General features: G+C 33.8%; 1 protein-coding gene across 3 annotated transcripts in view; it reads right to left on the bottom strand.

Moving 5' to 3' along the window:
* The window catches only part of SPATA5 (spermatogenesis associated 5), a 332,854-nt gene that overhangs the window by 210,918 nt on the left and 96,267 nt on the right, over positions 1-25,669 (bottom strand). For all 3 annotated transcript variants that reach the window (XM_047718370.1, XM_047718369.1, XM_047718371.1), the window contains exon 14: positions 5,028-5,154. In XM_047718370.1, coding sequence (XP_047574326.1) covers positions 5,028-5,154 — 127 coding nt within the window. The remainder of the gene's footprint in view (positions 1-5,027; positions 5,155-25,669) is intronic.

Here is a 25,669-nt window from a genome sequence, read left to right as displayed (position 1 = left end):
TTTATTATTTGGGCATCAATAAAAATTCAGTTGTTTTCTAAAGTCTCTTGTTGCTGAGGAAATCCAGACCATCATCCATCTAAAGACAATGTGTCAACTTGACATTATACAATCTCATTAATCTTCATCTATCCTTCACATCTTGTCATTCTTATGCAAAATGGACACTCGGGAATATGACTTTTCTTCCCTCACTTAGCAGCTGGAGGAGAGAGTAAGTCATAAAAGTCTATGGAGACTTCAGGATACCACCAGGAACCACAAGCAATCACTTTATTTAGCCTAGTGTGCTACATCACATCTAATGTATTTGACATGTAACTATGACATAGCAGGAAATAGAATAATGTGATTATTGAGCTGTGTGTCTTACTTCCTTCAGCTGAATCACCAGAATCCCCAAGAAACTCCAGCTCTAGTTTCCCCAAGCTACATGAAACTGAGATATTGTCTATAAAAGACACTAAATACACACAACATAAGGGTCACATAATGATGTCAATTTCACTCCTCTGGCAGTCCAAGAATTCTCACCCTTTTAACATACTAACTTAAGGTCACCATGACACAGAGGTTGTGGCTTAACAGACAATAGGATGGTAAAGTATGCCAGCTAATTTACAAGGCCAAACACCTTAATTAAATTTAGCAAAAGTTAGACCAAATGTATAATTTCTCTGGCACTAGGACAGTCTTTTTTTTTTTCTTAATTCCAGTTTTAAGCTAAAAAAAAATCTCTACCTTTTAGCAGCACATGAAATTTACTTTAATTCTTCTGTTACCCATACTCTTCCTATTATAGTTTCCTCCAGACAAGGCAGGTGGTGGAAACTGTCTATTCATTTCATAACAGGAAGTTTTTTCATTTTTATATTATCTCTTAAGACTGTTTTGTTTCTACCGGGACGGACCTTCAGGACATATTTTGAACGAACACCGTGTTATAATCACACATGCACTGAAACTTTTTTTATAGTACTATTAAATGATATACAAATAATGCTCTAAAATAGTTCTTCAAAGGAAAAAATCTGCAAAGAAAAATGATTTTTGATATAGTATGTATCATATGAGTAGTGACAAAGGTATAATTAAGAAAAAAATCCATTCCACACAAATGGTATTCTACCTGAAATAGAAAAGAATTAACATTTTTTTTTTTTACAAAAATCACCGATTACTGAAAGTGTTTTTTTTTTAATTTTGTTTTTGTTTTTTGCACAATTACAGAATACAATATGCAGAACATTTAGACTCTGGTGTAATGTACTAAATTCAAAGTTGTACTTGAAAGCACAGCACATCAATTGATGACTTGAAATCATTCTTACCACTCAAAAATGCTTTTTCCCATTTACAAATTTTGTTTTGCTGTCAGGAATAACTTTATTATTTAATCCTTTACAAATTAAACATTGTAAATTTTGAAAAATTTGAATACTAAATTAAAAACACTTAGATCCCCCTGACCTAGTGGAAATAAGTCTTTGTATCCAGTTAGCAAATACTTTTGATATCTTTTTTTAAAATATTCTAATTATTTATTTGAGAGACAGAGATCACAAATAGGTGGAGAGGCAGGCAGAGGGAGGGGGAAGCAGGCTTCCTGCTGAGCAGAGAGCCAGAGGTGGGGCTCGATCCCAGGACCCAGAGATCACGACACAAGCCAAAGGCAGAGGCTTAACACACTGAGCCACTAGGTACCCCAATATTTTCGATATCTTGATTTAAATGAGCTCATCCAAAGTTAGCTGTTTAAAAAAAGTTGATTTCTAATATTCAAAAACTAATCAAAGTATGTGTGTAAATGCATATATACATATACATACAAACATACAAGCATACATATAAAGTACGCATATATACATACTATATGTTTGTATAGGTTTATACTTCTCTCTGAAACATCTTAAAGAGGTCAATAAATCAAGGTGTTAACAATTAATATTGACACTTAAAACAGTTACTTTGCACAATTACATGTTTTTAGAACTGATGAATCCAAGGTAACATTTTATAAAGGATTAAAAAAAACATGGCTAGAAGTTCGGCAAGCTATTTCCCAAACTTCAATTTCTGAAACTGTGTGATGATGAAGACTCATGAGTTACTGTTACTGAAATACAACATTTGCCTTCCTAAGGCAAATTATTATCACCAGGCAAGAAACACGAAAACAGTGCAAAATCCTTGAAATGTAAAAAAAAAAAAAACCAAAACCACTTCCATCCCTTCAATTTTCTGTCTTTGGAGACAACTTCTGCCCCAAATCCAGTTAAGTATTTTCTCTAAGAGATCCAAATATCTTCAGACTAAACTATCCCAAAGAGAATGGAAATTCTCTACCATCACCGTGGGTTTTTAATTTAGAAAGCTGAGCTTTTTTAAAAAAAAAGGCCCCAGACCTTGCCCAAGAGTAACTTCTAATCTCTAGGTTTATCTTTAAAATTTCTAAAGGTCTTTTATACCAGGTGTTGGTTTAAAAACAACTAGGATAAATTAGATCTACTGTAAAACACAACAGTTAGGGTTCAATTTAGGTCTTACAGGGGGAAAAGTAAGCAAAACAGATTATAAATTAACAATTCCACTGTATTAAGTAACCAACTTACAAAGTGTCACACATATAAAGAACACGAAAAAAATGTATCCTTTACAAAAGGAGTTTAAATTTATTTATCGTTTTCTATTTTAAGAAAGATTATATGTATAATTTGAAGAAAGATATATGTGGACGGGCAAGGCAAAGAAATGTTGCATCTGAGAAAACAAGCAGATTCCACAAAACAAGAACATTTCAGAGGAGCTGGTTCATAGCCAATTATGACAGGCAAGGAAGGAAAAGCTAGTCTCTGAGAAAGTCAGAAGTTGCTCTTAGTACTTAGAACAGAATTCAGATAGGAGTAGGGGGAAAATGCTGAAGAGCACTCTGGTAGGAAGACTTCTAGTACAGTCACAAGATTCCCGTCCTCTAGGGGGCTAGCACTTTCTCCCAGTTATTCAGTCAAATGCTAATTTAGGTGCTACTGTGAGGGGCTTTTGCAAATGTGATTAATTAAGGTCCTGAATCTACTGACTTGAAGGTGGAGAGATTTTCCTTTGTTGTGCCTAACCTGATCAGATGAGACTAAAAGACTGGGTTTTTCCGACAAAAGAAGCTTAAAGCATAAGAGGGATAAAATATAATTTTATTTATTTATTTATTTTATTTTATTTTATTTCATTGCAAAGACTGGGTTTTTCTGACAAAAGAAGCTTAAAGCATAAGAGGGATAAAATATAATTTTATTTATTTATTTATTTATTTTATTTTATTTCATTGCAAAGACACCAGTTCTCACTGCTTTCTTTGAAGATGGAAGAGGCAATGCGGATGGTCTCTAGGAGTTACAGTAGCTCCTAGCTGACAGCCAGTAAGGAAATTTAGTCTTTAGTCCTGTCCCATTCATGTGAGATTAGAAAAAGAATACCAGCTCCTGACAATATAGTTCTGCCAACACTTTGTTTTTAGCCTGTAGTGAGACTCTAGAACAGACAACTCTGTCATGCCATTCCCAGATTTTGACCAACCTACAGAAATACTAATAAATTGGTGTTGTGTAGAACTGCTAAATTTGAGGTAATCTGTAACACAGAAAAAGAAAACTAACAAAAGCACCAATCAGGCTGAATCATATAGCTTGATTTAGATGAACCCAGAGAAGTTTATTGTAAACCCAAAAGTCCTATTTCAAGAAATGTATCTAACAGTGAAGACATACTCTATTAAGAAATCCAAGAAGACAGCTATTAGATTAGGCATTGTAGAGAATGAAACCAAAGAAAATTTAGAGCTCATTAGCCATGGGGTAACCAGGAGAAAATGTCATAAAAATACAATGTATTCTTACCAAGAGAAAGATTTTTTTTCTGTATTCAGCACCTCTATTTGTGAAACTGAAAGGTGGGATTAGGTAATCTCTAGGGCTCTTTTAGTACTTTCTGTGATACTTGTTAAAATGCAGGCCTACTTTTTTTTTTTTTTCCCATAGACATCAGAGGTATCTGAACATGGACCCAGATCATATAAAGTGCTCAGAAAATACCTATCCTCTTAAAAAATACTATAGCAGAAAGGGAACAATTTATTAAAGTCCAAAGCTTTCTCACCTGTATTTGATCCAAAGGTCTTTATAGCATAACAAAATACCTAACTGAACGAAAGCAAAGCTTGCTTTCCACATAAAAGCTCCTTTTATAACTCTAAAAGGATCATTTTTCTAAATCCCATTTTTAAAACTGAAAGTCTGTGTATATGTGCACAGGGAAGGAGGGAGGAGCTCCTAAGGTCATATATATGAAATAATAATGTGAACAGAAAAAAGAAAAAATGGTTCATGCTAAAGGAGAAAATTTTTACTCTTAATTTAAATCTTTGCAAAGAAATTATACACTAAGTATAAATTAGGCATTTAAAATTTAGTGAATTCTCTTTATTAAACTATGACTTAGGGAGAAAAAGTGGTAGCAATAGCTAAAAAGGGCTAATTTTCCAATTGTGCAGCTTAGTTTAATGCTATAGCCTAAGTAATTTCTTAGAAAGCTAAAATCCATTGTCACTCTTATTCTCATCACTCTGAAAGCAACTGCAGGCAAAGAATTCTAAAAAGTTGTTAATAATAACTTCAGTCTAACTTATTCTAAACACCCAGAAATTTACCTTAATATGAATGAAAATGTTAAAAACTTCTCAAAAATAAATCAGATTATATAAACAAAGATTTTCAGAACTTCAATTCTCTGAAAGTTTGATGCAACAACAAGGGGGAGAAACTCAAGGGGTTATAAAATAGTCTCATTAATACCAAACCATAAGCAATAAAAACATAGAAGCATTACTCTATTCTTCATATCTCCTTTAGTTTAAGATTTTCGGGATCCTCTAAATGAAAAACTGATTTCAGAGTAATTTGGTAGAAAAAAAACCCTAACATAATCAAATGACCCAGTTCTTGATTTTAAAACACTCACATAGTTTTCTTTCTTACCTTGTCTATCCTATCTGGGCGGTTAGTAGCTGCCAAAATTGTCACGTCCTTTAACTGTTCAACGCCATCCATTTCCGTTAAGAGCTGAGCCAGAACACGGTCAGCTACATTCCCAGCACCTGAAGAACTAATTTTTAAAAACAGAGTTTTAAAACAACTCTATACCAATCCCCAAGTACTTTATTACCTTTAAAAAACTGCATATCCTATAACAAAATAAAATTATGTCTGTTTCAAAATATAAAATGCCTGCTTCAGAATTCATTATTTGTTGAAATTACCATACCCCAAAACTAACTATATTCAAATTATTCCTTTTCCTCCTTCAACAACCATGTTCATTTTCTCTCCAAGAATGAGATATATAAGATCTGGGAAGTGAGATAAGTAAGATATAAGATTATTTAAAGCAATTCATCAAATACATAGAAAACTGTGTAATTTAATCAATATTACTTTTTATATGGCAAGTATACTGACACTAACTGGGAATAAAGAAACTAAATAAAATAAAAACCCATTCCTCACATGAAGTTTAAAGCCCATACAAAACAAAAAAACTCTATACTCTTTACCCATACATAACACATGGGATACTTCTAATGTATCTTGATATTTTAAAATATTAATATTTTTAAGCACATCATCAGGTAGGTAGTGATCACAATCCCCGTATGTGGAGAACCAGGCAAAGAAAGGTATGTTACTGTGTTCCTTTTGTTAATGTATCAGGTCAAATACAAAGCTACTACTAGGCATACTATAATTAATTAAATATAATAATTATAATTTAATCACGTTTCCTTTGACAAAAAATCCAAAACAAAACTGAATATTGATTATTAATAAGGAAATTCAACAGGTCTTACTAATGAACAAAACCCTTATATTACATAGTCAAGGTCCTATAATAACAATTCTTATTAGCAGCAGGTAGGATTTACTAAGAACTATTCAGAATTGAGAAATATGTAATAAACACCTGAGTGGAAAATTACAGAGTATAGCAGCATTGTAAGAGTATTAATCATATAAATTCAACCAGATGTATGGGGTGAGGGGAAGAAGAGGAAAAAAGGATAGAAGGTACACACCTCTATCACTGTCACCAGTGACAGAGTAAGTGTACCTTAGTATAACCATCATGTAACATATTTAATTAGATAATTAGGATCTCTAACAGAATGTAGATCTCAACATGCATTACAAATTCAAAAACTTGATGTAGTGTATACATAGGAGAGTAGCCTCTAACTCACATCAAAATCAAACACATATGAGGTTGTTATGTAAATCACAGTCAATTTATTAAATTAAATGCTTCTTCCCCATGTCTAAAAAGTTTGGGACCAAGGAATACCAGAGAGGCTGCTGAGATTTATTTTGGCTAGCCCTAATTCTTGCAAGTAACTAATTGGCAAGTGCATGGATTCGCTAATCTGATTATAAGAATAAACTTTGAACATTCTGAATAAGTGGATTAATATCCTCCATAATATAACTTTTCCACATGAGAGTTTACCAGATAGAAACACTGTTAGCAAAAGCTCTAAGGTCACCTTCATTATGACTACAAGCATTTAAATATTTAAGGCTGACACCAGATTACATCTAAGGCCTTTAATTGCATCTACTATGCTAATTAGTTATAATCCTATCTATATTTTCAGACACTAAGGAAGGTCACATTGAACACGTTTTGGTAGAGTCAAGGTGGGCTGTCCAGGGAGATGGTTTCTAAACTTGAAAACTGAGTGAGGACCAAACAGGTAAAAGGAAAAGAGAACACAGAATACTGAAAATAGAAATCAGTTCAGAATAGATGGGCACAGAAGTTAAGGTGAAAAATGCAAAAGATCACTACAGAAAGATAAATCAAGACTAGATAACAAAGGCTTTGTTTTTGAAATCACTGAGTTTGGATTTTATCCTAACTTAAATGGGATGTTTCACCTAGAGACATGACAAAACCAGATTCATGTTTTTGAGGACCACTACAGCTACAGTGTGGAGAACAGATTATAAAAGGGCAATACTGGTCTGTTTTCCAGTCCAATAACAACTCTTCTTAGACCCTTCTGGGACATGAGATCACACGTGTCTTCATTTGTTCAGGCCACTATTACAAAATATCATAGACTAGGTGGCTTATAAACAATAGAAATTTGGGGCGCCTGGGTGGCTCAGTCATTAAGCATCTGTCTGCCTTCGGCTCGTCTTAGGGTCCCGGGTCCTGGGACTGAACCCCGCGTCAGGCTCCCTATTCAGCAGGGAGTCTGCTTCTCCCTCTCCTACTCCCCCTACTTATGGTTCCCTCTCTCACTGTCTCTCCCTCTGTCAAATTAATAAAATCTAAAACAACAACAAAAAACAATAGAAATTTATTTCTGTCTGGACACTGGGAAGTCCAAGATCAAGGCACTAGCATGGTTTTAAGTGAGGGGTCTTTTCCTGGTTCATAACTGACACCTTTTCACATCTTCACATAAAGATGGTGGGTGAGCTCTGTGAGGCCTCTTTTATAAAGACACAAATCCTATTCACGAGGTCTCCACCTTCATGACCTAAGCACCTCCCAAAGGCACTACCACTTAGGATTTCAACATATGAATGTGGGGAGGACACAAATATTTAGACCATAGAAATAAGACAAACCACTGCCCCCCAAATTGGAGAGACAGACAAGCTGAATACAAAGAAACCAATGAGCAGAAACCTCCACAGGAACCAGTGTTGGGGTAAGGATACTGGAAATGTAAATGATGAATTTCTGGAGGCAGTGAGGACAAGTCTGAGAATTAAACAGTCCAGAAGACACAATCACTGAGGGATTCTTACATTTTTTGTGAGTTTACCTCCAGAAGCCATACCAGGTTCTCACAATGAAGACCTGAGGAAAATCCTGTGCATGCAGCAGGAAGAAGGGAAAAGTAGCTATTTTGAAATATGCCAGAATAGTCTGTACTTCTGAACAAGTCCTGCCTTCAAGAGAAACTATTTTACCAGAGCCTAAACTATGATAAGTTTATCAGAGCCCAACTGAGGAGAGGAAGAGATATACCCAACTCCAGCCCTCTCAAGCCATCTTGTATTACTTTAAGGGAAGATGGGTTACTAAAAAGCAATTGCAAAGTTCACGGTCCAGTAATACAGACTAACTAAAAGACTACAACCTAATCACAGGACCAAAGAACACCTGGCCTCTTACACTCTTACTACTACATTACCGAAGGCCTATTTACCATAGTTCCTTTTATGCAGTATTATGTCGTTTACATTTGACAAAAATAAATAAAATCAAAACCATTACAATAAAACAAAATCAAAACCATTACAAGGCATACTAATAGACAAACCAAACACAATTTGAAGAAGCTGAATGAACATCAACAAACCAGAGAACCAGCAAAAATGCTATAATTAGACCAGGAATTTTTTTTTTTAAGATCTTATTTATTTATTTGACAGAGAGAGAGATCATAAGTAGGCAGAGAGGCAGGCAGAGAGAGAGGGGGAAGCAGGCTCCCTGCTAAGCAGAGAGCACAATGCCAGGCTTGATCCCAGAACCCTGAGACCATGACCTGAGCTTTACCCAGCTTTACCCTGTGAGCCACCCAGGTGCCCCAGACCAGGATTTTTTTAAAAACTATGATTAATACGCTAAGGGTTCTAAAAGACAAAGGAGACAACATGCAAGAAAGGGGCAATATAGGGAGAGATGGAAATTCTAAGACTCAAAAAGAAATGGCAGAAATCAAGACACTAGAGCAGAAATAAAAAATACCTTTGATGGGCTCATTAGACTAGACATGGCTGAGGAAAAAATGTCTGAGCTTAATTATTTGCCAATAAAAACTACCAAAATGAAAAAGCAAAGAGAAAAAAAGACTGAAGAAAACAAAAACAAAACAAAACAAAAAACAAAACCTAAAGAATTTCCAAGAATTATGGAAACTATAGAAGGTGTAAAATATGTTTGAATGAAATACCAGAAGGAGAAAAGATAATGGAATAGAAGAAATATTTGAAGTAATAATGACTGAGAATTTCCCCAAAATATTGTCTGACACCAAAATACAGATCCAGGAAGCCCAGAGAACATCAAGTAGGACACCTGGCAAAAAACTACCTCTAGGCACATCATATTCAAACTACAGAAAAGCAAAGGAAAAAAAAAATCTTGAAAGAAGCCAGAGGAACAGTACAGTTTCACATTACAGGTGCAAAAAATAAGAATTCCATTAGATAAACTCCTCAACAACCATGCAACCAAGGAGAATAGAGTGAAATACTTAGTGTTGAGAGAAAGAAAAAACACCTACCTAAATTCCTGTATTCTGGGAAATTATCTTTCAGAATTGAAGGAGAAATAAAGACTTCCTCAGACAAAAATTGAGGGAATTTGTTGTTAGTCTACCTGCCTTGCAAGAAATGTTTTAAAAAGTTGTTCCAGGTGGAGCACTTAGGTGGCTCAGTCAGTTAAATGTCCTACTCTTGATTTTTGCGCAGGTCATGATCTCAGGGTTTTGAGATTGGGACCAATCTCACGTAGAGAGTCTGCTGGAGATTCTCTCTCTCTCTCTCCTCCTCTGAACCTCTCCACCATTTACACTGTCTTTCTCTTTCTCTAAAACAAATAAACCTCAAAAAGTTATTTCAGGAAAAGGAAAATGATATAGGTTGAAATTTTAATCTATATAAAGAAAGAGCACTAGAGAGGAATAAGTGAAGACAAAATAAAAACTTCAACTTTCTTATCCTTGATTGATCTAACAGATAATAATTTGTCCAAAATAATGGTAAGAACAATGTAGCCAATGACTATAGTATATGTATAAGTGAAATGAATGACAGAAATGATATAAGGGACTAGAGAGAAATTCAAATTTTGGTTATTATAAAGTACCGCCTGTGAAGCAGAAGAGAGTTATTTGAAAGTACGTGCAGATTAGTTGTAAATGTATATTGCAAATTCCAGGGCAACCACTGAAAAAAGGGAAAAAATAGAAATACACATTTCATACACCAAGAAATAGAGAAAATGGAATCATAAAATGATCAGTTAAAATCAGAAAAAGCAGAAAAATAGTCAAAGACAAAAAAGGAACAAAGAACAAGGAATAGAAGACAGTAACAAATATGGTAGTATTAATGCAACTATATAATAACCAATTTAAAACATCAATGGTCTAAACACACTAGTTAAGACAGACATTGTCACAGAGGATCAAAGAACAAGACCCAACTATATACTGTCGACAAAAAATCCACTCTAAATATAAAGATATAGAGAGAAGTAAAGGGATGGAGAAAGATGCACCATTAATTCTAATTCTAATCAAAATAAAGCTAGAGTAGCTATATTAATTTTAAACAAAGCAGACTTCAGACCAAGAAAAATTATTAGGGATAAAGAGAGGTATTACATAATGATAAAGGGGTCAATACTCCAAGAGGACATTAACAATCTTTAATATGCATCACCTAACAGTAGGGGGTCAAAATATGTGAGGCAAAAATTGATAGAATAGCAAGAAGAAAGAAACAAATTCACTCACAGAGTTGGAAATTTGAACACTGCTCCAGCAGAAATGGACAGATCTAACAGGCAGAAAATCAGTAAGAACACAGGTGAACTCAACAGCACCATCAATCAACTGGATATAATTGCTATCCAAATGCCACTTAATCCAACAATAGCAGAATACACATTCATCTCAAGATCATATGGAGTATTGATCAAGACAGACTACATTCTAGGCCATAAAATCTACCTTAACAAATTATAAAGAATAGAAATCATACAATGTGTGCTATCAGACCACAGTGAAATTAAACTAGAAACCAACAGCAGAAAGACATTTGGAAAATAACAAAACACATGGAGATTAAAAAACATACTCCAGGGCACCTGGGTGGCTCAGTGGGTTAAAGTCTCTGCTTCCGGCTCAGGTCATGATCCCAGGATCCTGGGATCAAGCCCCGCATCAGGCTCTCTGCTCAGCAGGGAGCCTGCTTTCCCCTCTCTCTCTGCCTGCCTCTCTGTCTACTTGTGATCTCTGTCAAAAAACAAACAAACAAACAAACAAAAAAACAACACCACACTCCTCAATAATACATGGAGTAAAGAAGAAGTCTCAACAGAAATTTTAAAAAATAGTTTGAACTAAATGAAAATGAAAATACAACTAATCAAAATGCATGGAATGTGGTAATAAAAGTAGTGCTTAATGAGAAATTTATAGCACTGAATGTATATACTAGGAAAAAAGAAAGACCTAAAGGCAATCATCTAAGCTTCTACCTCAGGAAATTAAAAAAAGAGCAAACTAAATCCAATGAAAACACAAGAAAAAAAATATACAAAAATTAGAGCACAAATAAAATTGATAATAGGAAGTCAAAAGAGAAAATTCAACAAAAGCAAAAGCTCATTCTTTGAAAAGATCAATAAAAATGATAAGCTTGTAGTCAGGATAACTAAAAACAAACAAAAAAAAAAACCACAACAGCAAAAAAAAGAGAAGACACAGATTACTAATATCAGAAATGAAAGAAAGGATATTGCTGAAGGTCCCAAGGACCTTAAAAGCATAATAATGGATTTCCAGTTGACCCTTAAACATGGGTTTGAACTATGCAGGTCCACTTATATGACAATTTCTTTTTGATAAATACATTACAGTACTTTAAATGTATGTTCTCTTCCTTCTGATCTTCTTAACATTTTTTCTCTACTTTACATTATTGTAAGAATACAGTATATAATACATATACAAAGTATGTGTTAATTGACTGTTTCTGTTACCAGGAAGGCTTCTGGTCAATAGTAGGCTATTAGTAGTTAAGTTTTTGGGGAGTCAAAGTTATACATAGATTTTTAACTGCATAGGGGGTCAGCAACCCAAACCCCCACATTATTTAAGAGTAAACTAAATTATGAAATATAATACAAGAAAATTTTTATAGCCACATACTTGGTAATCTAGATGAAATGAGAATCTGCCAAAATCCACACAAGAACAACAACCTCAATACGCTTATACCAAATAAAGAAAATGAATCAAGAATTAATAATCTTCTAAACAGAAAAAAATCAGACCCAGATGAGTTTATAGTAAATTCTAGCAAGCATTTAAGGAAGAAATTTTACCAATTTTCTACAATTTCTATTAGAAGATAGAAGTAAAGGGAATACTTGTTAAATCATTCTATGAGAGTACCATTTTCCTATTACCAAAACCAAAGACACTGTAAGAAAATTACAGACCAATAACTCTATAAATATGCAAAATATTAGCAAACTGAATTGAGCAAAGTATAATAAGTATGTATAATTCAATGATGTGTAAAAAATGTATACATTGTGATGAAGTGGAATCACTGGTTCAACATTCAAAAATCAATGAACATAATCTATCATATCAACAGGCTAAAAGAAAAAAAAATCATATAATCCTGTCAATAGATGTAGAAAAAGCATTTGACAAAATCAACACCCAGTCTGTGCATGACAAAAACTTTCCACAAAGTGGTTTAGAAGGAACATACCTCAACATAATAAAAACCATATATGAAAACCGCACAGCTAACATCATACTCAATGGTGAAAAACTAAGAGGTTTTCCTATAAATCAGGAGCAAGACAAGGATGTCCACTCCTGCCAGTTTTATTTAACACAGTGCTCAAAGTCCTAGCCACAGCAGTCCACAAGAATTAAAAGACATCCATATTGATAAGGAAGAAGTTAAACTGTCGCTATCTGCATGACATGATACTAAACATAGAAAACCATAAAGACGTCACCAAAAAACTATTAGAATAAATGAATTCAGTAAAATTGCAGGATAAATTATTAATTAAAATTATTAAGCTAAATTAAAAATTTAATATACAGAAATTGGTTGAATTTCTTTTCTATACACTAGTAACAAAGTACTAGAAAGGGAAATAAATGATTACATTTGTAATTGTATCAAAAAGAATAAAATACCTAGAAATAAACTTAACTAAGGAGGTAAAAGTCCTGTACTCTGAAACTATATAACACCGATGAAAGAAATTGAAAACACAAATAGGTTTTTTATGCTCATGGACTGGAAAAACAAATATTATTAAAATGTTCATACTACCCAAAGCAATCTACAGATTTCATACAATTGCTATCAAAATACAAACAGCATTTTTCACAGAATTAGGACAAATAATCCTAAAATTTCTGTGGAACCAGAGAAACCCTAAATACCTAAGGAAATCTTAAGAAGGAAGAACAAAGCTGGAGGTATTGCAATTCCAGATTTTAAGATATACTATAAAGCTGCAGGAATCAAAACAACACAGTACTGGGGCGCCTGGGTGGCTCAGTGGGTTAAGCCGCTGCCTTCGGCTCAGGTCATGATCTCAGGGTCCTGGAATCGAGGCCCGCATCGGGCTCTCTGCTCGGCGGGGAGCCTGCTTCCCTCTCTCTCTCTGCCTGCCTCTCCATCTGCTTGTGATCTCTCTCTGTCAAATAAATAAAAATAAAATCTTTAAAAAAAAAAAAACAACACAGTACTAGCACAAAAACTGACACATGAACCAATAAAACAGAACAAATAAACGTATGTTTACATAGTCAAGTAATCTATGACTGAAGAGGCAAGAATATACAATGGAAAAAATCTCTTCAATAAATGGTGCTGGGTAAATTGGAAAAAAAAACATGCAAAAGAATGAAATGATCACTTTCTTACACTATACAAATAAAATTGAAATAGATTAAAGATCTAAATGTAAAACCTAAAACCATAACACACCTAGAAGAAAAAAAATAGGAGGTAATTTCTTTGACATTGGCCATAGCAATGTATTTCTAGGTATCTCTCTTAAGGCGAGGGAAATGAAAGCAAAAGTAAACTATTGAGACTACATCAAAATAAAAAGCTTTTACACAGTGAAGGAACTATGAACAAACAAAAAGGCAACTGAATGGGAGTTGATATTTGCAGATACTGAATGAAAGAAGATATGTGCGAATGATATTGCTGATAAGTGGTTATATCTGAAAAATATAAATAATCCGAAACACTCAAACCCAAAAAACCACAAATAATCCAAATAAAAAATGGGCGAAGAACCTAAATTGACATTTTCCCCAAAGAAGACATATAGATGGCCAATAGACATATAAAAAGATGCTCAACAGCACTAATCACCAGGGAAATGCAAATCAAAACCACAATGAGATATCAACTTCCACCTGTCAGAATGGCTAAAATCAAAAACAATAGAAAGAACAAATATCAGTGAGGATATCGATAAAAAGGAAACCTTGTGTGCACTGTGGATAGGAGTGTAAAATGGTATAACCACTGTGGTAAACAGTATAAAGTTTCCTCAAAAAATTAAAAATAGAAATACCATTTGATTCAGTACCAGCAATTCCACTACTGGATATTTACCCAAAGGAAATGAAAATAGTAATTTGAAAATATATATGCACCCCTATGTTTATTACAGCATTATTTACAACAGCCAAAATATGGAAACAACCTGAGTGATGTACATACACACGAAAACACACATACACATACACAACAGAATGTTATACAGTCATGATAAAAGTAAGATATTGGACCCCCAGAAGGTATTATAAAACTCAGAAAGACAAATATCATAGGATTTCACTTATACATGGAACCTAAAAACAAAACAAATGAATAAACAAACAAATAAAAGGCAGAAATAGACCCCAAAATACAGAGAATAAATTAATGGTTGCTGGGGAAAAGGGAGTCAGGCAAGATGGGTAAAGGAGAGTAGATGAAGAGAGGGGGCTTCTAGTTATGGAATGAATACACAATGGAAATGAAAGGTAAAACAGCAAGGAATATAGTCAATGGTATTATAATAGCATTGTATGATGACAGTAGCTACACTTATGGACAGTACAGCATAATGTATAAAACTTCCAGAATTACTATGTTATATACCTTAAGCTAATTTAACATTGTATGTCAACTATACTTCAATAAAAAAACATATAAAAATATCCAACATGATACAAAGTCAGCTAACTAATAATAAAGAGAACTTCAACTTGATAAAAAAAAAAACAAACCTACAAAAAAACTATACCATCATACTTAATGCTGAGAAACAAAAAACTTTCCCACTAATAACAGGAATGAGGCAAAGATGTTCCTTCTCACCATTATTCTTCAACAATGTACTACAAATCCCATATAGTGCAAGAAGACAAGAAAAGGCAAGAAATGGTATCCATATTGGGAAGGAATAAATAAAACTGTGTTTGTCTGAAGATGAAATGCCTGTCTATATAGAAAATTATGCATCAACCAAAAACTCTTGCCAATAAGAGCTTATTCCCTCAAGGATTTTAGGATCTAGAAGGCAGAAAGAACACATCACGTTTACTTTCTTCTCCAAAATAAAAAACACAGAATAGATCCTCAAAGACTGACTCAAGAATTACAGATTTTATCTGTTATTAATGTAAATCAAGAATTTGAACAGAATATATTAAACTAAATAAAACTAGATTAAGATGACCACTTACCCTATCAGTAATAAAGTGGTTCTAACTATAACCATGAATAACCATACTACATAGAACATTTAGAATCCTTTCTAAAAAAACAAGAGCAATCTCATAGCTATCAATGTTAGATTTAGGCAGGGATACCACTGAATTTGAATACCACTCAATATAGACTTTCATTAGTGGTAATATTTGAGAAGAAAATTAAAACAATTATGTTAGAGGATAAGAAAATGAGTTATTTTAACAAAAAATATAGATTATTACTAAACATACAGATTTTAACTTTTCAAATCTTTTAAAATGAAAAATTTGAATACAATCCAAATATATATGAATTTTCATCATATAATTCAAAAAAAATTTCAGTACATTATAGCTTTGGATTAATGTTGTGAACACAAATTGCTATACAAATTAACAGATTTAAAGCTGAAAGAATAGTATACATGAGCTTCATTACAAGCAGTTTTTACATGAAAGTTATCAGTAAAAAAACCATTTAAGCATTTTTCATTTTGAATCTAAATTTTAGCTGACAGATTAGGAACAAAAATCAAGGAGCTTTTATTTATTTATTTTTTTTAAGATTTTACTTATTTATCTGAGAGAGTGAGCAGAGAGAGAGAGCATGAGTGGAGAGGAGGGGCAGAGGGAGAGGGAGAAGCAGGCTCAATCCCAGGACCCTGGGATCATGACCTGAGCTGAAATCAGACACTTAACCAGATGCTCCTCTAGGAGTTTTTCAAACGCCATATTTAGATGCTGGAAGCCCATGACACACAACCACATTCTATTAATATAAACTAATCTAAATTTAATTTAAGAATGGATAAAAATTTTCACAAATAGAAAACCTGCCATTACCATAACTGCTTTAGACACTAAACTCAAATATTAGGTATAGAGTCCAAATAAAAAAAAATTAAACAAATGAGAGAAGCCCAAGACACCAGTTATCAACAAAATCATAATATATATATTTCTTATAGTTTTGCCTTTTTTTTTTTAAAGATTTTATTTATTTATTTGACAGAGAGAGATCACAAGTAGACAGAGAGACAGGCAGAGAGAGAGAGAGAGAGGGAAGCAGGCTCCCCTCTGAGCAGAGAGCCCGATGTGGGACTCGATCCCAGGACCCTGAGATCATGACCTGAGCTGAAGGCAGCGGCTTAACCCACTGAGCCACCCAGGTGCCCTCTTTTAGTTTTGTCTTAAGAAGAGGAGAGATGCAAGGGAGTTAGAATGTGTAAAACAATATTAAATCAGTATATAATATAGAAAGGGATAGAACTGAGAGAGTAAAAACAAAAATTCCCAAGATTTGTCCAAGAAAGGTGGGGGGGATTTCATCATCAGGGGCCTGGAATCCATAAGAAAAAGTCAAATGAAAATTCTAAACCCCAAAACTATAAAAGCTATAATTAAAAATTAAAAAGATGAGAGTAACAGATTAGACACAGGAGAACAGAGGATTCTTGAACTGGAAAACAGGCAAGTAGAAAATATCCAAACTGATGCACAAAGAAGAGGGGAAAAAAAGAATGAAAACAGTGTAACAGACATATGGAATCTAGTGGAAAACTAAGAAACATAGAGTACGATATGAGACAGTTCCATAGAGAGAAAAGAGAATAAAATAAAAGCCATATCTGACAAACTAAAACCTGAGAATTTCCCTAAGACTATCAAAAGTAATCAAAGAGTTCAAGGGTATACTCAGGATTCTCAAATACTGAAGTCAATACAATTATTGATAGCTTGAGATAACAGTCTATAGTGAAAATTCACAGTTAAGGTTTATTTCAAAAGGTTTCTTTGTAAAATGACCTCTACAATCAGCAGCTAATACTGCAAAAGGTACAAACAGGGTATTTCTCAGTCTTAAGTATCAATTCCACTAGTAATAGAAACTGTATTTGTTTGCATACATATGAATAATTGCTTACTCATTAAAAAATGTCAAGAATAGATCCAAGTGTTCTAGGTCCAACTTTCCTTTTACATTCTTTACCTGATCCTGACAAGCCTAATGTGAACTTGTTTTAAAATGAATGATTTCATTAGGAAACCTATGTACTTGGGAGGGAATTGGGATTTTTTTTTTTTTTTTTTTTTTTTTTTTGGATGAATAGTGGATACAACCACCTGAAAGAAAATGAACTGGGGAGAGAAAGAAATAAAAAAAGATTTTTCTTTCTTGCCCTTTTTAAAGCAAAATTCAGAAAGAGTATGAATTATACTTTATTCAAATAAATATCATGAGGATGATAATATCACTGGAACAATAACTATAGTTCTGGCTCCTCTATACACATCTTTAAAATTAAAAAAAAATTAAGGGAGAAACAATTTTATATTTTAAAAAATTCCAAGCATAAGAATACTTAAATAAGTTATAATCTATAAAAAATAAAATCATATAACACATTCGTTTCGTCAATATTCTGTTTAAAAAGTAAAAATCTCTTATAAAGATACAGCTTGTAAGTTATGAAAACACTAAAATTATTAATACCTTTTCTTTTAGGCAAAGAAAAAAGAGGCTGGGAAAGGTAGGCAGATTTTTTTTTTTTTTTTACTTTAAAACAATTTTAAAGTTTTAAACATTTAACCAGTTTAAACAATTTGTTTTGATAATTAAACATGTTTTAAACAATTAAAAAGTTTTTTTAACCTAAGCCTTTTATACTTTCAATAAAATGTGTTGATATTATAGTAATAAATTTACCTACAGAAAACAACTCTATCCCTCAGAAAGAAGTTGGCTCTTCCATAAACAAATGCATTATCTATTTTTTTAAGATTTGTTTATTTTAGAGAGAGAGAGAGAGAGAGCATACAAGTAGGAGGGGCTGATGGAGATGGAGAAAGTCGAGCAGACTCAGCACTGAGCCCAAGCCAGGGCTCCATCTCATGACCCTGAGATCACAACCTGAACCAAAACCAAGAGTCAGACGCTTTAACTGACTGTGCTACTCAGGAACCCCACAAATGAATTATTTTTAATAAGTCATTTCCAATACCACAACACTCTTAAACTGACTCATGTTAGACTAGTCTTTGAAAAAAAAAATTCTAAAGAAAAACTATCATACTCCACTTTTGTAAACAATATTCCACATATTTAAAATTCTACCTATGTTGTCCAGCCGACAATAACTAATAAATAATTATTTAATTTAAAAATTAAACATTTGAAGAGTCTATCAAAATCAGAGATTTCTTTTTTTTTTTAATAGGCAAATTCATAGAGACAGAAATTAGAATAGAGGTACCAGGGACTGGGGGGAAGAGAATGGGAAGGTTATGGATTAAGAAGTACAGAGTTTCTTTCTTTTTTTTTTTTTTAAGATTTTATTTATTTATTTGACAGACAGAGATCACAAGTAGGCAGAGAGGCAGGCAGAGAGAGAGGGGAGGAAGCATGCTCCCTGCTGAGCAGAGAGCCCGATGCGGGGCTTGATCCCAGGACCCTGGGATCATGACCTGAGCTGAAGGCAGAGGCTTTAACCCACTGAGCCACCCAGGCGCCCCAAAATCAGAGATTTCTTAAGATTCCTTGCTCACCTTGTTGGGCTGACTTAAAAATAATCTCTTGAACAATATCTCTGATTCCCATTAAAAAAAAAAAATTAAGCTCTTCTGCTCCTGATAAACCATTTGCTTGTAGCATTATTAAAGCTCAGAATATATTCTGCCCACACAGGCAGTTTATCTATGCCTTGCCTATAGCCTCAGGAATATGGAGAGTTCTGATGTCTCACAGAAGATGTGAGGGAAAACCTTCATAAGTAATTATAAAAAAATACCTACTGTTCATTGAATACCTCCCAGATACTGTATCAATAACAAATGACATGTATTTAACTTGCTCTGTACCATGTAACCCATGGACTACTTTATTCATCCCAATAACAGCACTGTGAGGTAAATACTACTTTTATTCTCATTATATATAAAAAGAAAACTGAGGCACAGAGAAGTTGAATAATTTGCCTAAGATTCCACAGCTAGCAAATGGCAGAGGCAGGATCTGAACACATATCTACTTGATTCCAGAGTCTATACTCTTTCCATAATATTATAAAGCATAAATAACTTCAGAGTTTTGCAAACCAAATATACCAATGTGCCAAAGCAGGTTGAAATACCTGTAACAGCTATCTTTTAAACCATCACACAGTGAGGGAGACCTATTGATTACAGTTGAAAGAAAACACTTAATTGTACTGAAGAAACAGATGCCAATTTAAAAGAAAGAACCACCAAAATTCAAAACCTGAAAGCAAAAACTAATGAATGTCAAGAATCAATAATGCCTTGAGGTTTCTAACTTAAAACTATGCTGTCAGAGTGTGATCAATATTCAGCATGAGCCTGACAGTAAATAAGCTATTTTAGGTTCACAGGATATCCTATAAAAGTAGACATACATAGTGAGTTATATTCTCCAGCTGTCCTTAGCTCTGTGAGCAGCATGTGCTCAGCATAACTGTAACTTTGTATAAACTGTTAACATAGAGAATGACATAAAAGTATGTATTTTTCCATTTTGCCATGACTCCCAGTAAAAATTCCAAGCTAACGAAGGCAATACTCATTACATCTGTATAGTCTGACTAAAATACAATGTTAGAGAAACAAGTGATCCTTAACCCCACAGTTCAATTTACTCATTGCCAAAAGCAGTTTTTTGAAGAGAATTTTTTTCACACTCCTGACATCCCCACACTATTGTCATGAACATAATCCAATAAAATAATAAGGAAAATTAACATATGTCAGCTCAAACTAATTTTCTGAAAAAAGTGGTCTAATAACTGAAGCAGAGAAGATGCTTCTAAACATGCATCATTTCTTAGTGCCATTGATCTGGAAATGGTGACAAAGAAAATTAAAATTCTGTACTTATTATAATGAATTATTTTTTTTGAAGATTTTATTTAACTTCCACTTGTTAACATACAGCATAATATTAGTTTCAGATAAACAACACAGTGATTCAACAATGCCATACAACACCAGGTACTCATCAAAACAAGTGCCCTCCTTAATCCCCCTCAAATACATACACACACACACACACACACACACACACACACACACACCCATCCCCCACTCAACTGACTTTTGGGAACCATCAGTTTGTTTTCCACAGCCAAGAGTCTGTTTTTCGATTTGCCCCGCCCACTTTTCCTTTGCTCATTTGTTCTGTTTCTTAAATTCCACATATAAGTGAAATCATACAGTATTTGTCTTTCTCTGACTGACTTATTACCCTTAGCATAATACTCTCTAGCTCCATCCATGTCCTTGCAAATGGCAAGATTTTATTCTTTTTATGGCTGAGTAATAATATTCAACTGTGTGTGTGGCGGGGAGGAGCTGTTTCCATAATTTGGCTACTGTAGACAATGCTGCTATAAAGACTGGGGTGGATGTAGCCTTTGCAATTAGTATTTTTGTATTCTTTGGGTAAATAGTACAGCAATTGCTGGATCACATGGTAGTTCTATTTTTAACTTTTTGAGGAACCTCCATAATTTTTCCAGAGTGGCTGCCCCAATGTTTGTGTTGCCACCAACAATGCAAGAGGGTTCCCCTTTCTCTACATCCTCACCAACACCTGTTCTTTCCTGTGTTGTTGATGTTAGACATTCTGACAAGTGTGAGGTGGTATCTCATTGCAGTTTTGATTTGCATTTCCCAGATAAGAAGTGATATTGAGCACCTTTTCCTGTGTCTGTTGACTATCTATATGTCTTCCTCGGAAAAACATCTATTCATGTCTTCTGCCCATTTTTAACTGGATTATTCATTTGGGGGGTGTTTAGTTTAACACATTCTTTACATATTTTAGATACTAACCCTTTATCAGACATATCATTTGCATATCTTCTCCTATGCCATAGGTTGCCTTTTAGTTTTACTGATTGTTTTCTTTGCTGTGCAGAAGGTTTTTATTTTGATGAAATCCCAATACTTTATTTTTGCTTTTGTTTCCCTCATCTCAGGAGACATATCTAGAAGGAATTTACTACAGTCAGTGTCAAAGAAGTTGTGGCCTGGGTTCACTCCTAGGAGCTTTATGATTTCAGATCTCAAATTTAGGTCTTCAGTCCATTTTGAACTTATTTTTATGTATGGTGTAAGAAAGCAGACCAGTTTCATTCTGCATCCAGTTTTCCCAACAGCATTTGTTGAAGAGATGGTCTTTTTCCCATTGGATATTTTCCTGCTTTGTTGAAGATTAACTGACCATATATCTGTGGGTTCTTTTCTAGGTTTTCTATCCTATTGAATCTATGTGTCTATTTTTATGCCAGTACCATACTGTTTTGATTACTAACAGCTTTGTAATATAACTTGAAGTCTGGAATAGTGATGCCTCCAGCCTTGCTTTTCTTTTTCAAGGTTGTTTTGGCTATTCAGGGTCTTTTGTGGTTCCATACAAATTTTAGGATTATTTGTTCTAGTTCTGTGAAAAATGCTGCTGGTATTTTGATAGGGAGTGCATTAAATATGTAGATGCTTTGGGCAGTATAGACATTTTCATAATATTTGTTTCCAATCCATGAGCATGAAGTTACTTTCCATTTTTTGTGACAACTTCAATTTCTTTATCAATGTTTTATAGTTTTCAGAGTATAGGTCTTTCACCTCTTTGGTTAGGTTTATTCCTAGGGTTTTTGGTGCAGTTGTAAATGGGATTGATTCCTTAATTTCTCTTTCTGTTGCTTCATTATTATTGTATAGCATTACCCTGATATCAAAACCAGGTACAGACACCACAAAAAAAGAGAACTACAGGCCAATATCCCTGATGAACATAAATGCAAAAATTCTCAAGAAAATACTAGCAAACCAAATCTGAGAATACATTAAAAAGATCATTCACCATGATCAAGTGGGATTTATTCCTGGTTGCACGGGTGATTCAACTGCTAATCAATCAACATGAAATACCACGTTAATAAAAAGGATAAAAAATATGAATATTTCAATAGATGCAGAAAAGCATTTGACAAAATACAACCATTCGTGAGGAAAACCCTCAACAAAGTAGGTTTACAGGGAACATACCTCAACCTAATAAAGGCCATATATGAAAAGCCCACAACTAATTCCCATCTAAATGGGGAAAAACTGTTAGCATTTCCTCTATATTCAGGAACAAGACTCCCTCAAGTCCACCCTCATCACTGTTATTTAACAGTGTACTCTAAGTCCTAGCCACAGCAAACAACAACAACAACAAAAATAAATAAAGGCTCATCCAAATAAGCAAGGAAGAAGTAAAACTTTCACTACCTGCAGATGACATGACTCTCTATATAGAGAAAGATTCAACCAAAAAACTGTTAGAACTGATAAATGAACGCAGTTAAAGTCACAGGATATAATGAACTATTATGTAACATGAAGTTTTAAAAATCATCCTGGTTAGTACTCACTGGGAAGGCTATTTTGAATTGGGGAAAGAGCTTTGATATTCAGTAAGTGTGGGTTCAAATGCCAGCTTTACCACTTATTTTTATGTGTAATCTTGTGGAAAAGGTATGTTAATCTCTCTGAACCTCGTTTTCTCAAAACCTGGGTAGTAGGCTCATACCTTCCTCAAAATTAGACAAAATGTATAAAAGATCTAGTACAATGCTCAGCACAAAGAAAATGTTAACAGGCAGTAATTATAAACATTATCATTATTATAATTATCACTGTTATAATTGGCTTAACAAAGAAATCTATAACTTTTTAACATTACCTTAACAAACTAAATAGGGGTATATGGTATATAAATGGTTGCTGACACCATTGGTAGAAGATTTTCAGAAGTTAGTACAGCACAGGTCAGTACATACATCCAGATTCATATTGCCAATTCCCTACCTAGATTTACTTACAACATGGTAGAAAGTTATCAAAATTCCTTAATTTTGCCATGAAAACCACCAACATAATACTAAGACAAGAACTGCTCTTCTGAAGCTCTTCATAACTATTTGGCATGCCAAAGCCAGTAACTATAATAAACTAAACTAAGATTCTCTCTTTCTGTAAGACATATTAGTAGGAGATTGCTGTACACTGGTACTTATAGTTCTTTACATTTTAATGTTAACTGTGTATTAGCTGTTCAAATGTAATAGTAGCTTGGGCTCCTCTGAGTCCTCAAGGAATGATTTGAGTAGCTAAAATTTCCAGATAAGAGTATTTTTAGACTTCTCAGATTTTTTAAATGATTTTTTTTAATGAAAAACCTTCTAAACTTTCTAAAACAGAGAAATATAATACACTTATAGGATTGTTCGCAGATACAGAAATGCTTGGATCAAGAAACACACTAATTAGAAGGAAATCTCTACTTGTTTGATTTCTTGGATCTATACCAAAAGAAGTTCTCATCTGTTCTTTGTTTGTTTGTTTGTTTGTTTTTTCTGCTCTCTTTTTTCTTCTAAATGAACTTTTGCTTTTTTTGCATGGAGGGGGATGGATACTGATTCAGGATCTTCATTTATATGCTCTAAGTATACCTACAGACACCTAGGATTTGGTACCCAAAGACCTGGGTGCTTGCTTGAAAAAAACTTGATTAAAGTAAGTTGAACTACAATAAAATAAGTCTTACTGAATAGCTGTCTGGGTAGAGGGTAACTTGGTGACTGTTTTGCAAAATTAATTAGTATACCAAGGAAGGCAAGAATCTTTCTCAAAATATCTCCTCACTTACCTAAAAAATACGATCTTCATTATTGTTGCTATCCTTTGTTATCATTTGATTACTTTGCAATCAGGTACATTATAAAGAATATTTATCATTCTGTATCCTTAGCACAACTGACAAAGTTTGGTGAGTCCACACTCACTTTCAGACTTAGTGTGTATAAAAACTACTGAGTTTTTTTGAAAAAAGTATCACTTAGCACTTAATTTTTTTCTTTTTAGAGCTCTTTGACAGGTGAATATATTCCAAAGCTTACAAATGATTCTTTATAATGAAGATGATGGTGCTTCTATGAACATAAGACATGTGAGAAAATTCTGAAAGACAGTCTCAGTATTTAATTTTAAAAGAAAATTGGTTCACAAAGGATACTAAAATATATTGAAGTCAGACTCCACTAACAACCAAGTAAGTGAACATAATCTGTAGTTTCTCTAAGCCTTCATTCCCTTATTCAAAAAATAAATGTCTGGGTGCTTCTTTGCGAGGCACTGTGCTAGACATCTGAGATAAGAGCATGAAGATATTATTGTTCCCTTGAGGATTTTGTAATTACTGGCATGTATGAATAAGGGAATTGAATTAGAAAATATAGATAGATTCTTCTAGTTTTAAAATTCTCTATTCTGGGGCGCCTGGTGGCTCAGTGGGTTAAGCCGCTGCCTTCGGCTCAGGTCATGATCTCAGGGTCCTGGGATCGAGCCCCAAATCGGGCTCTCTGCTCAGCAGGGAGCCTGCTTCCTCCTCTCTCTCTACCTGCCTCTCTGCCTGCTTGTGATCTCTCTCTGTCAAATAAATAAATAAAATCTTTAAAAAAAAAAAAAATAAATAAATAAAATTCTGTATTCCGTGTTGGTATTGTGTAGACCCCAAGTAAACTTACTTAATTTGTTATTTTTAATAAAAATATTCATAGTCAAAAACTTATTACTTACACCTCCAACTGGCACTTCTAAACAGAAAAGAAGTGAAACTCCTACTTGTCCAATTTGCTATTTATTATAGGAGGAAGTGGTGGCTGTATTAAATGTTGATGATTAGGTGAAGGAAATTCTTTGGATTCCCATTACCCAGCTGCCTTTGCCCTTTATTTCCACAGATCATTGAGAGTTAGCTGGAGAATAGCACAGTGAAAATGTTTTATGGGCTGAGAAATATTCTTGGCTGACTTTCAAAGCTACAGTAGGAAACAAAAACCATAAAACTGACATCCTAGGAAATCAAAACCAACTCCAAAAAAAAGTTTAAAAACAAATGTGTAATCACTAACATAATGAAATGATTTTATAAAACTTTATTATCTGCTAGAGATAGGCAACACAACAATGGAAAAAAAGATGTTCAGTTGTAGAAAATACTGAAGCTAGACTTTC

This window comes from Lutra lutra, chromosome 2 (genome assembly GCF_902655055.1).
Source record: "Lutra lutra chromosome 2, mLutLut1.2, whole genome shotgun sequence".
Taxonomy (NCBI): domain Eukaryota; kingdom Metazoa; phylum Chordata; class Mammalia; order Carnivora; family Mustelidae; genus Lutra; species Lutra lutra.
This window is presented reverse-complemented; position numbering and strand designations above follow the sequence as displayed.